Source organism: Euprymna scolopes, chromosome 13 (assembly GCF_053919585.1).
Source record: "Euprymna scolopes isolate OS-2025 chromosome 13, ASM5391958v1, whole genome shotgun sequence".
In the NCBI taxonomy this organism is placed as follows: Eukaryota; Metazoa; Mollusca; class Cephalopoda; order Sepiida; family Sepiolidae; genus Euprymna; species Euprymna scolopes.
In genome coordinates this window covers 98,763,391-98,777,832 of record NC_136494.1, presented here as the reverse complement: position 1 = coordinate 98,777,832, position 14,442 = coordinate 98,763,391, and the positions used below count along the sequence as shown (strand labels likewise).

The 14,442-nt window shown below is 30.3% G+C and overlaps 1 protein-coding gene and 1 long non-coding RNA gene across 14 annotated transcripts in view; one reads left to right on the top strand and one right to left on the bottom strand.

Moving 5' to 3' along the window:
* LOC145292108 (uncharacterized) overlaps positions 1-8,046 on the top strand; it is a 163,646-nt gene extending 155,600 nt beyond the window's left edge. Inside the window, exon 3 of the long non-coding RNA XR_013869553.1 lies at positions 4,576-8,046. This is a non-coding gene — a long non-coding RNA (uncharacterized LOC145292108). The remainder of the gene's footprint in view (positions 1-4,575) is intronic.
* LOC145292105 (LIM and senescent cell antigen-like-containing domain protein 1) overlaps positions 1-14,442 on the bottom strand; it is a 314,593-nt gene that overhangs the window by 29,367 nt on the left and 270,784 nt on the right. For all 13 annotated transcript variants that reach the window (XM_080138205.1, XM_080138200.1, XM_080138195.1 and 10 more), the window contains 2 exons: positions 9,825-9,870; positions 1,191-1,257 (listed from right to left, as the gene is read on the bottom strand). In XM_080138205.1, the coding sequence (XP_079994331.1) occupies positions 1,191-1,257; positions 9,825-9,870 (113 nt within the window). The remainder of the gene's footprint in view (positions 1-1,190; positions 1,258-9,824; positions 9,871-14,442) is intronic.

Here is a 14,442-nt window from a genome sequence, read left to right as displayed (position 1 = left end):
CCCTTAACATTTATTGTTTTGAGCTCAAGTCAAATTCAAATGTTTGACCCATGTCCAGGTAACCTACATTTAAAATTTCAAGTGTTTAGACCTAAAATTGGTGGAGGAGTTTGTTAGAGTCTGCAAAGATCAGCTATTTCAAGCATGATCTTTTGACAGCGAAACTTTCGCCGAACAACTGATTAAAAAGCTTGCTGCATGTCTGAGTACACTTTATGTAAAATTTCAAATGATTAGACCCAAAATTGGCTTAATAGTTTGCTAGAGACAGCAAATGTAAAATTTTTTGAACTTTGACTTCTTGACAGCCAAATTTTTGGCCAAAAACCGATTAAAAAGCTTGCCCTATGTCTGAATACACTTTATGTAAAATTTCAAATATTTAGACCAAAAGTTGGCTGAATAATTTGGTAGAGGCCGCAGTTCAATTTTTTTTTTTTCTTTTAACTTTGACCCCTTAACATTGATTGTTTTGGGCTCAAATCAAATTATAAAGTTTGATCCATGTCCAAAGAACCTACATCTAAAATTTCAAGTGTTTAGACTCAAAATTGGCAGAGTAGTTTGGTAGAGTTCTCAAAGGTCAAATATATATTTGTTGAACTTTGACCACTTGACAGACAAATTTCTAGTTATGAACATCAAAAAGATTTTCCCAAATCTCAATATGCCTTATGTCAAATCTCGAGTCTGTAGACCGAAAATTGATAGAGTTATTGTGTAGGGAAATGTACACACAGACAGACACAGACATTTTCACTTATATATATGGTTTCTTCTGTGAAAGACAAACTTTTTTTTTCTTGGCTGACGAGGGCTTGTTGTGTTTTTAACCAACCATCTGTCCAAAGTATTAGCATGTCCAGTGTTATGACCTTGTAAATTTGTTTATATATATATAAACAAACTGTAACAAAAATCTTTAATAATCTGAGAAGTCGGTCAACTCCAAAATGTTGCATCTGATTCAATTTAAAAAAAGAAAAAAAAAAAAATCAATACTGTTTTCCCACATTTTACGCTGCCAAAGGGCTAAAAAATTGTTAAACTAACCCATCTGAAATATGGAACAAAGATTCTATGCCTAATAGCGGGTGGCATAGGCTATATACAAAATTGATACATAAGCATCCACAAATATTTATGCTCTGTTAAGTGAAAAGCTGATGGCAGATAACAAAATAACTTACCACATTTTTGGCAGCAAGGAGCAAACAATACATGAAAATCATGTTCACAATATTTGCGCCCTTCAAACTAGACAGGAAAAAAGAAAAAAATTGCAAGTTAGTCACTAAATAAAACTGTAGTAAAAAAAAAAAAATGTTAAAAAAAAATTCAAGATGGCTACTTCTATCATCAGTGTCATCAATAGTCTAAAGGTTAGTTCAGGTGGCTGAGTAAAAGATTCAGATTTTTAAAAAAAATGAAAAATCTTAAAGAAATTTTAAATAATTTTCAAATTGTCATTTTCTCACATAGATTTGGTATCTGTTGATAACCGAAATAGATTTAATTCAAAACAAAATATATCATCAATCCATATCAACAAGGTCCATTATCTATATAATCACCATTTCCTGGTGATTCCTACAAAATCAATATTTCATTCTGGCTTGTTAGTTTCTGTTGTGAATTGTTGATAAATATTTTTAACAAGAAAAAAATGTATTTCAATGCAGTTTCTTTAAAAAATAATTCAAAGAATTTTAAAATGGCGACACTTTTCAATAATTATGTAAACAAACATAACAGTAAAAAGTATGAATAAAACTGCTTAGAATTATATGATAAATATTTAAGCAAAATAGCTCAAATGATATCAAACTGATCATCTAAAGGTCCTATTTTCAATCATGGATCTCAGCATCCAAGTTTTTTTTTTTTTTGAGGGGGGGGGCTATTATTTACCATAATTAATTATTTAAATAAAATGAAATAGTGTAAAATACTAAAACTAATACATTTCTATGTTTTCAAAAACAAGTCAGCCATTTTCATATTTTCTTATCAGTTGAAAAAAGGTGGGGTGGGAGGGGGGGGCAAAATTCCGAAATTTAAATTCCTTGTATTCAATGAAACTTGCAAAACCTTAAGATTTTTAAGGCTTTATTTTTCAACTTAATTTTTCTTTATTTTGTTTTTACAGAAGATGGTTTATGTAAAAAGATGTTTTTTTTTGCTCTATGTACTTTACATGACTGGAACAGGATAAAATAAGAAAAGCAATTTCACTCGAAGGAGGGACTGTGACTTCTTCTATGTCAATATTTGTATCACCTTTCAAGCAAATTATCTAGTTTTACTTTTTTTTTTCTGTAATCTACATTATTTAAAAAATTAGAATCATGAGCAACACTAGGCCATCTACAACTTTGTAGATGCTTTTGTAGCGAGGAGTTCTTTTTTTTTCAGGGCGAAGGTACATACAGCATCTAGCTTTCCCAAATAGTCACCCATCTGGTACTAGCCAGGCTCAATGCTGCTTAACTTCAGTGATCTGGCAAGAAGTGGTGTCTCAATGTGATTGTGCCGTACTTGTATCTAGTAACTTCAATGTTAAACTCAGCAAGTCAAAGATACGGACTTGGAATGCACATGGGTTTCTACAAAATTAATAAATCTAACAGTGGAGAAGTTCAAAAAGCATTTCTCAATACTTATGGACAAACATTGCCTTCAAACATTCTTGTGGTAACAGATCATGATGGACAGGACATATTGATGACCCCAAAAGAAAAGCAGATTCAAAATTCACAATTGCATATTATGTCCCAAACAAAAGGTCGGGTCAAATATGACTGCCAAAGATTCACAAGCAATCATTCTACTCAAGTATTATTATCTATATATTAATACGATAGTGTGTGTGTGTGTGTTATTTTGTGTGTCACGCTTACATCCGAGTGACTGTCATTTAATTGTTATGGACTTCCATTTCTTGTAATAAATAATTTTACCAAGAATTCTTCATAAGTTTTGGTTTCGATTATAGCTGAAGGAACTCGAGTTATCTAAGTTTTGGTCTTGGTTTCAATTCAAGCTGATCCACCCAAGTCATATGGATATTTTTTTTTTTTTTTTTTTGAAATCACAACTTTATAATATATAAAAATCAATAGAACATTAACTCTATAATAATATACACGAAATCTGCAAGAAGTAAGATATCATATTTAGGCATACTTTACGCCAGACGTCCCTGCTAGCTTAGATAAATACTTTTGTAGTTTTAACAAAAGAGCTACAATAATATAAGATAGTTTCCATTTACACTGAACATCTAAAGAATGCCAACATCAATATATTGCATATGAAGGAGTCCCCTGTGGAATTTCCACAGGTCCCACCAGTTATTATTATTATTATTATTTTTCAAAAAAGCATACAAGATTTATTGGCTACAATGAAACATCATAGCAATCAAAACAAGTTTCTAGCAGCCTTACTGAATTGCCTGGCTCAATAGGAGTGCTAAAACATAACATCACCCAAAGGCACCATATGGAATATGCTGCTGAGCTGAAAAGAATGTTTGTACAGCAGAAAGCATTAATTAGCTATGACAAACTAACCAGTTTAGTATGTGAAAATAGATGAATGATCTTTTTGATGAATCATCTCTTTGAGATGAAATTCTCTACAATTTCTACTTGTGATAACTTATTTTGATCAAATTTGGGTGTAAAGAAAATTTAATCTTTTCGTTTCATAAATATACAACTTTTTCTCTCGTTTTTATTGAGTGTTTTTTTTTTATCAGGTTACTTAAGTTACTATTCTCCTTGACAGGTAATTTAGTGTTTAATGTTGGTGCTTTCCAACTTAATGCGAATAATATTGTATGTCTCTATACATAAAGAAAAAGTATTTTGCTGAATTTAACAATTGGCTCTTTCTTTTATACTCTTTATATGCTAAAATTGCTACTGCCGTCATCTGTACAAATATGTTCAAAATCTCATTACGAAGCATGTCATTTGAGATTGAATATGCATAAACATGTGTAATGCTGTAGGTTTAATCACCATGCATAGATGCATGCTGCAGACAACATTACAATTCACATCAAAATCCATTATGTGCTCTGGATTCTAGAAAAAAAAATGTCTGAAATACTTAAGAAATTGAAATTCAGGGAATCTTTCTTAATTAGTGTCCAATTACCATGGATAAAATTTAATGCAAATCTGAAATATTTCCATTTTCAAATAAGAGTTTAAAAACAACCCTTAAAATATCCTAACAAAACTTAAATTTGGAGAATATTAACTGATGTTAATACCTATTGTTAAAATTTCACAAAAAATCGTAGGTAACTGAATTTTTATGAAGAAATGCCACTTCATTTTTATCCCCTGAGGATAAAAAAAAAAAAATAAATAAATAAATAAATAAATAAATATAACTCACATCTGAACGCTTTAGACCTAGCAGCTGTGTTTCAAAATTCATAACGGCTAATTAATACATACATATACAAATACAGGGTGGAATGATAAAATTATTGCCCCAAAAATGACTATATGATTCCATTTCCATTTGATGAAAACCGGTTTTCTTTTTTTGTTGCAGACCATCTACTAGTTGACCAGTTGTGTGCAAATCTCAAAAGCGATAGGAGCCTTCTATCATGTCTGAAAGTGGCACAGAGATCAGAGATGCGCCGCTGTACAATTCATGCTCTCTATTGACCCAAACTATGACAACAGGACCATTGAAAGCACTCTCAAAATGCAAATCCAGACGATTCACTACTTGAGGGCACAGCTCAACAGAGTTTCCGGCCATGGTTATGGTCTTTGGTATGGTTCCAAGTGAGAGCCATATCATGTCACCTCACATCTTTGAAGTTGGCTTGAAAATCAACATCAAAGTCTACCTGGATGTGCTGAAGAGTGTGGTAATCCCCTAATGCAATCCGGTGACTACTGACAGACCTTGGGTATGACAGCAGAACTCTGCACCTGCCTACAAGTCCAAAGTGACCCAGGCTTGACTTCAGAAGAAGTGTTACAACTTTGTACCCTTCCCTCACTGGTCCCCCTCCTCCTCTGACCTAAACCCGCTGGACTACTTCGTTTGGTCATATGTTGAGAACATCACCAACATAACCTCCCACAACAACAAAGCCAGTCTGATCGCTGCCATCTGCCGAGCTTCCGCCAGTACTTGTGGAAAAAGCATGCTCCCAGTTCTGGACTCACATCAAGAGGGTAACTGAGGCTGAAGGCGGCTACATCGAATAGATGTCAGCTCTCTACTACATAATCAAGTTACCTGAATTGATTTTTTCAATAAAAGTTAAAAAAAAAAAAAAAAAAAAAAAAAAAAAGCTGTAGTGTTGTTTTCTTTAGGGCGACAAATTCATTGTTCCATCCTGTAGCTAACTTCTAAATCTGTCGGAAGTGACTTTTAGATTTTGTTTGAATCCACAACAGATTAAACAAGCTTTTCCACATTCCAAAAGCACAAATTTTTCCTCCTTTTTTGTGTTACACATGATTAACCTGAAATAATTTTAGAGACTGAATTGTGTTGTATCTTAAACATGTATTGTTAAGATGCGCCAGACCAGCAAATACAATAATATTTACCAAATATACAAAAATTCTTTTATTGAAAACATTCATATCATTTGTGAGGATGTGTGGGTGTATAATACAGTATTATTGTATATGGCTAACGTCAACATGTCAAAATAAATCAGTAGACATAGAGAGTGGAACCCAGATTATACAAAAGTCAAATGGTTTACTACACAAAGATTGTAAGGTTGAAACCTTTAGATTTTGATGTAAACCATATACAACAACACAATCATATTTATTGTACTTGTCATGGTATTGAGCACCTTTGGATATGGTACACACCAATTATCAAATTTACTACAAACTGACAAAATTCGGTAACATTGTTCACAACATGTATACCATTAACTAATGTTTTAAGAGATAAAAACAATTGAAGTTTGATCATTTGAAAACAAGCCGAGCATGCAGTGTTCCCCCCCGTCCACAAGTGAAATATTTATTTTCACCATGACTAATGCTTGTGCAAAATTTCAAAAGAAAAAAAACCCAAGGCGTGGTTATTGAGAAAAGTGCAAATGGAGGGACGGACGGACAGACGGGAGTGAATTACTAAGTCCAATCCCTCCTTTGTTGGGGGACCAACAAGATGAGTTTATTTTCAGCTTTGTAGATCATGATGTTTTTGTATAATTTAATTCGTTTTAGAGAAAAAAAAAAGGTCAGTATTTAGACCCCGCCCCAATCACAATTTTGATGTAAGCATTGTATGCCAAATATTAGAATTTCTTTTATTTATTTCAAAGCTACAACACTTTACGGTTACTTTTTTGAAGCCATGTTTTTTTTATTTTTGTTTGATCATAGATTTTCTATGGAGTTCAAAATCTATGACCTTTCAGATGAAACAAAGTCTTGCATGGATTAAAGTCGACTGATTTACACTAATTTCATGTTGAGAATAATACTATGCAGAACCACAGCATCTTAGTATGAATTAAGCATACAATAGAACCCCTGGAATACGGCATTAATCCGTTCCAGGGTTGGGATCGTAAGGTGAAATCACCATATGGCAGGGCCTCAGCAAAATTTTATACAGTACATATTAAAAATTAGTAACAAAATACAGTACAGTATATAATATGCATGTATATAATCAAATAACATTATAAATAACTCTGTAAGGTGGGGCAAATATCGTAACCAGGGGGTCGGAAAAACATTCCACATCGTAACCTAAAAAAACGTATCACAGGACCACCGTATCGCAGGGTTCTACTGTATTGTGTATTCATGTACATGAAATTCTATTCAGATTTAAGAAATTAAAACAACAAAAAAGTATTTTATATTTTTGTAAAGCAGACATGATGAATGGGTTATAAAGTACTTTACTTTTTTTTTTTTTTTTTTTTTTTTGCTTAATAGCTGTTTCCTACCCTCAAACCCTAAATAATAAACAAAAGTAAAATGCATTTAAAGGAAAAAGTCACACAAGTCCAAACAAAAGTAATAAAATACAGTAGGAATTGATTGATCACAATAATATATCAGAAATCAATATCAGGACACAATAACATATTGGAAATCTAAAGAAATCAATAAACATTTAGTAAAATTATTCAACTTAGCTTGAAAATTTTTGCTGATCATATAATATTTAGGCACTCAAAAAGAGCGTTGTAGCTCTAATATAAGAGCATGGTCAGAGAAAGAATGAACTGTTCCATATGTCTGGTTCATGGCCACACATTGAGGACATGTATAGGTTTCAGACACTGAGAGCCATGATGTGCTGACCTGAAATTTGAATCCATAAAATGGATGATAGGATGGCTGCAAATTTATATTAGAGATTCCAATCTATTTTACTATTCCAACGACAAAATTTATATTTCATATAATGCTCTAAGAAACTAAAAGTGAGTGGATTGATAACAAATAAAATAGAAACCTACCATTTAAAGAAATGATGAATTTTTTAATTAGTTGAAGTAGTTTTTCTTTTTATTAGATGTGTCCACGCTTCTTTATGACAGGTTTTATCACTTCATATGTTCATCATGTTTCAGTTTGAAGAAGCATTTTCATTGTTAAATGCACAGATTCTTAAGAATGGATGTATTTTTTCATTGCTTGAAAAAGGTGGTATGGTTGCCACCAGATTCATCTTTCCATAAGATATATAGGCATCGTTTTTTTACCCTTTTCAAATAACAATGTCAGGCACTTGTGCATTACTCTCATGAGACATTTTTGTTTTCATTTTGAAGATCTCAGAACAAGGGAAGGCAATTTAATTTCAGAACAGGCTGTTCAATCTAATAAGGAAACAGTATCGCTGAACAAAAAAACTTGGTTTCAAAGACAAAAATCACATATTCCAACAATGACTGTTTATCCTATAAATTTGAATGATTATTTTTATTTTATTTGTTATGAAAATAAACATTTTAACATTGTTACGAAAAATAAAATTTTATAAAAAAAATTGTTTTCTCAAAACAAACTCACACACATCCCAATAATGACCGTTCAAAAATATTTATAAATTTTAAGTCATACATTTTTATATAATGAAAACTTTCATTCATTTCAGAATTTTGACTGTTATGAAAATTTATATTTTGCAAAAAAAAAAAAAATTATTATGTTATTAGAATTTTCTTAATTTTATTTCAATAAATATTGAATTGCCTTTCCCCCAGTTCTAAAATTGAATTGCTTCTCCCCTCATTCTGAAATTGAATGTTCTCCCCGTTTTGCGATCTTCAAAATGAAAACAAAAAGAATGTCCTATGACAGTAATACACAAGTACCTAATGGCGAAAGATAAAAACTTAATATTTACATGCTAAATTCATTATCATAAAATAGATTCTAAATATAAAAGTAAAAAAGATAGAAAAAAAGATTGTTCTAACTAGAATACTAACATAATAGAAATACATATAACTAGGATAAATAACTACTTATTCAGTTTTCTACATAGCTGGAAAATTAAAATCAGATAGAGGCATCTACACTAGAGTAGTGATTTGACCAGTTAATGAAGCAAGAGAAGGGAGGTCAAGCCCTTTTGAGATTCAACTTGATTAGCTACAACCACTATAAATCTAAATGCAGATTCCATGAACAAAACTTCTTTCCCAAAACTGCCTGTCTTTGGAACACTGTTCTGCTGGCCTGCTTCCTGGTTGAATACAACATAGCTTTCAAATCCAATGTAAACTTATTGAGTTGTCCCCATAAATAATCAAGTTCTACCTATTTTACACCATTAACGATTACTACATTGCCACCTTACATTCATTATCCCTTATCCTCGAGTGGCCTTCGGATCTTGATAAATAGTGACTCAAGTATTAAAAAAAATTTTTTTTTAAAAACTGAAGAGACAGGTAACTCCCTCTCCTTCTCCTGATTGGTCAGCTAAATATAATAGTTTTTTCTTTAGCCCCTAAAAATGCCAACGATGTAAGAAGCATATTTCGATTGAATGCAAGATTTAAGCATAAAGAAACTTATAGCTTTGTTTTTAATAGTATATTTCATATTTCTTGACATTTTAATGAAATATTTTGACAGTCACATTCCTCATTCCACATAGTCTTGAAGAAATCTTTTTCTGTCTTCAAAGTGTTCGACTGAGCTCCAATCTATGGTCCCCCCTCACCAAACTTTCACAAGAAACACTAGACTAGCTGAAAACATTATCAATAATTTTCCCCACTCTTTATCAGTGCCTAAACCTAAACATAGATTCCATGATCAAAGCTTCTTTCTTAGAACTGCACGCCTGTGGAATTGTCTTCCGTTTTCCTGCTTTCCAGCTGTCTATAATATGGTTGTCTTCAAGTCCAACGTGAACAAGTTTCTGATGAGCCGTTCCACTTAAGTTAACAAATTTACCGAACTTCCATTACTATCGATTACTATATTATCCTTTTGACTACTCTACACTCTTTAACCCTTATCCTTGAGTGGCCTATCGGCCTTGATAAGTGGTATATGTGCATTAGAAATAACCCTTTAAATTTAAGTCACACGTTTTGTTAGTTCATGCAAAACAAGGAGCTAAGGAATTAGAGGTAGTATTTTTGAAGATAAATTTCTCGAAAATATGAAGTAGATGAACGAAACATTCTATTATCAAATTCACCAGTGATGCCAGATTCCTCCCTCCCTCAAATTCTGACTTCAAGGTTTGGTTTATCCAGTTCAGGTAAATTTTTATGTCAAATTCAAACAAACTTGAAAAAATAAATAAATGTAAAAATAGATACAAACCTCATAAAATATTCCTCCAGGAAAACTCTGAAAGCATTGAGCACATCTGTGAAAAGGGGGTAAAAGAGAGAAAGAAAATATTAATATTGTATCTTGTGAGAATAAAGAGTTCGTGTCTGTAACTATCTCATATTTTTGTATTGTTTAGTCTGAAATACTGAAAACAATTATCATATTTAAATATTAATACAGAGTCCTTTAAATTCATTATTTTCAAATAAGTTTTTTTTTTTTTTGTATATATTATATAAGAAAAACATAAAAAACTTAATCTGTATTCAGAAAGTAAGCATTTGTATCTCAAGGATTCATATATTTAGTAATTTTAATATATAAAACATATGATAGTAATTTTTTTCCATTTAACAGAGGTTTGTATCTTTTAAACGATCCCCCCACACACACACACACATCATTCTTAATTTTAAGCACTTGAATGTGTTTTAAAGTGTTGGAGTTAAATACAAAGAATATGTTTAAGGTGTTAAACTTGAAACATTGTAAATGATTTTAATTCATTTTTTTTTTTTTTTTTCATAAATTCAAATTCCCTGAAATCTGGACAATTTATGGTGTTTGACAACTTTCACTTCTAAATGAAGTTGACTTTCATTGTCTGAATTGTCACATTAACAGCATGTCATTTTGAAGGGAGATCTTGAAACGATTGAGTACTTCAAATACTTAGGTGCAATCGTTATATCTACCAGTCAAAGTGCACATATGATTAACATCCATTAACAAATATATTGCTCAAAATGGCTTTGTTTGTTTCAAGTGCAACATATTGTTCTGGTTGGTAATTCAATTACCAATCAAACACCACATCTACCAAGCTCTTGCATGATAAATTCTATACTATGGTTATGAAATCTGTGAGATTAAACAATGTACACAAGATATGTTTTTAAATATCTTCTTCAGATCCTGCACATAAGATGAATTGACACATCACTTATCACAATTTTTTCCTGATTGGCTTGGTTATTGAGTGAACAGACATCAGCAATTGTTTGGTGACATCTTTTCATTGAAACAACTTTAATCGGATCTCAATTTTTTTTTTTTAATTTTTGTAATTAAAAATTGCATGTGGCACATTTGTTTTATTTTGATTTGAATAAATAAGTTTAGTTTTATCTATTTATCTTATTTTTTCATTGAAAGAAATGGACAAAATAATTTATGTTTTGTTCAATTTAGGGTTGTTTTTTTTACATTGAATTTTTTTTATTAACAATTTAAATGAATTAGATTAAAAAACAATAATCACCTATGTTTAAATGACATTAAATATTGAATACTAAAATTAAATTAAAAATTATATTAAGTCAGTTTAGATATTTTAACATAAAGCCAATGTTTTTCTTTATTTAAAAATAAAACTTGGAAGAGGGGAGAGTGCATAGAAGCAACAAACATATTTTGAATTCCCTGGAGTTATGAATTGAAGTTGTAATTATTATTGTCCTTATTGAATTTCTCTCTCTCTCTCTCTCTATATATATATATATGCTATCAGGCCACCCAGCGTTGCCTGGTCGTAAAATATGCTTAGATATGATTTTTTTCGTTCATACAGTTTTTGTATTTATTATCATAGAGCCAATTCTCTATCGATGATTATATTGTATTTAATATATAGTAGTGGCAGTCCAGAATAACCTAGTTATAAAATAGGTTTCAAGATGATATTTAATTCATGCAGATTTCATATTTATTATTATAGAGCCAATACTCTATTGATTAATAGCCAATATATAGTTGTGATTTCAAAAGTTTAAAAAAAAAAAAAATACTTGGAGACCATCACCTATAATTGAAATCAAGACATGTAGCTCTCTTACTGTCTGATATAAGTCCATACACATAAAAACTTTTAAAAAATAATGTTGTTAAACATAAAAGTATATTTGTACATGCATACTTTAGTCAACTTGTGCCTACCAAGTGCCATTTTTTTTTTATTGCTTTAGTTCGAAAAAAAGTTTCATTTAAATTATTAAATTGTTTAAAAAAAAAAAAAAAAAATCCAATTTTACTTTAATTCAAAAAAATGTTTCAGAGAAAAAAAAAATCCAATCTGGCTTTAGTTCAAAAATCGTTCTCTTAAAATTATATTTTCTTACACAGACATTTCATTAAATGTTTTTACAATTATATATTGATACATTTTTATGGAATAAATGTTTTGGTTTTCAAATATTTTTGTGTTCAGAAAAAAAAAAAGCCGTGTTATTTAACCAAGAATAAATTAGGAATTATCACTCCCTAACCATGGCGCCGTCCATGTAATGCAAAAGTGCTGAGTAAGTTATTAATCTTTATATATTATTCAAAAGTTACTCCAGTGGTCAATAAGAAAATTGAATAAAATAGAAATCAAATAGAAAATAAATTATGAATTGAAAAGTAAATGCATTCTTTTTCTATTAAATTTAACCAATTTACTTTTTTGGCACGCAAGTTAAAGTATATTTAAAAGATTAGAGAAGAAAAACTAATAAAAAAAAACAAAAAAAAAACAGCCTGTTTCTGCTTGTTTCTGTATACTTAAAATGCCTGACATTTCAGACTAGTTTTTATCAAATACTAGCTGTGTGGTCCAGATGATTTTGCAATCAGGTATTTTTGTCTGTGCTTAAGCTAACAATACCAAATACTCATTTACCAGAGTTGTTAAGAATGAACTGGGTTATAAGTCACAGTACATAAAGGGCCACAAGTTATGTCCCATTTCAGAATAAATAGCTCTTCTACCTCTTAACCCAGTTGCCACCTCCCATGATGTGAAATTTGAGAGGCATAAACATTATCAGTTTAGGTTGTTAAACTGACAAAACTCCATTCTCTGGTTTTACAATAGATACAATCAATTACCACTTCCCATCTTAAACTTATGCTTATATGGGATGACATCAAAATTCATGAATACACAATGTTATAGGTGTTAACACCTGGTGTTAAGATTTATAGAGATCTTATTGATCTTTCCCTATCATATCTTACATAAAACTGACCATGACTAAAGCAAGATAAAGTCAAATGCAATCGGCTTAAGACTTGTTAAATAATCATAATAAAACACACTAACTTGAAACTAAAACCATTAAACTTTAAGTGGAAATTCTATCAGAATTAGGGAGGGGAGTCAGTACTCTTTAGTCATACAACCAGAATGACAGTTTCTAAACATTTAAAAAATAAAATAAAATATTCTTATGAAAGTATTATATATATATATATATATATATATATATATATATATATATATATATAGTATGATTATATATTATAGTATCATTTGATCATGAAATTAACTAAATAGTATAAACGTAAAACCTGCTTTAAACAATTATATTAAATCATGAATGAAACACATATGTAACATTAGCTCATAATTTTATTAATATAAATGACCAGATCAGGAATTTCCTATGATATAATTGGATTCTTTCTTATAGTTATAAAAATATTGAAAGTTAAAAACTGGTGAATTCACATTTATCTTCCAATATTTTCTTTTTCATACATTATTGCATAAAAAAAGTCAGATTTAGTTTAACATTCTTTAAACTGAAATTGTAAATCAAAGCTAGCAATTTTCAAGTTATTTTGGTAAATCTTTACACAATTCAAACTGAAGCTCAATTTGAGTCTAAAGTACTTGAATTTCGAATTATTAAGAGAAAAGAGAAAATTTCATTTTTAATTAGTAATGCAATCAATATTTTAAAAAAATTTGTAGCATTTGTTATTTGATTAAATAACTTAAAACAAAATTTATTAAATCAGCCAAAATTAATTGCTGAAAAATGAAAAAAGAATATTTTGAATTAAGAAAATTAAATAAACTTAGATTAAAATTTAAACAAAATAAAAAATCTTGAATTTGTGAATACAACTTGATGAGGATGATATGCCAATTAAAAAAAAAAAAAAACTTTCCTAAAATATAAGTTTGTCATGCATTCTACTAATGTGAACTAAGCAATCTTTTGGAGATCACGTATGTTGTACTCTAATCTGAGATGTCATTTACTACTTGTGTCTAATTCAAGCCAAACAAAAGCAACTATCGAAAACAAGTTTGTAGACAAGCATGAAAAAGCAATAATTGTACACAGCCACACATTTCATCAAGAACAAATAGAAAGCATAAAATTTATTAGTGCATTTTTTTTCCACATGAATTGTTTTCATCTATTCATACTTCGCTCTCTACCCACAAAATGAAACGGTTTGATTTTCAAATATTAAACCAACAGAAAAAAAAAATATATTTTCGCCTGATTTGAAATTTGAAAATAAAACAAAGTTAATGTCAAGAAAAATGAATGACTTAATGCTTTAAATTCATCCACTTTAGCAAGAACACTATTTCATTTAACTCTTCACTTCCCTGGTTTTATGGGCATATCAACATAGACATTACAATCAGCTGAATGCACATCACAATTTTACCCATAGTTGGAGGGGTTAATTGTCGGTTTATACTTTTCCCAATTGTATGCAATTGAGCATATATTCAGTAACATTTGAGCTTGGCATAGCAACAATTCCATAGTCTACAAAAATATCCATTATACCAATGATGTCCCCCCACTCCACCTTAAGA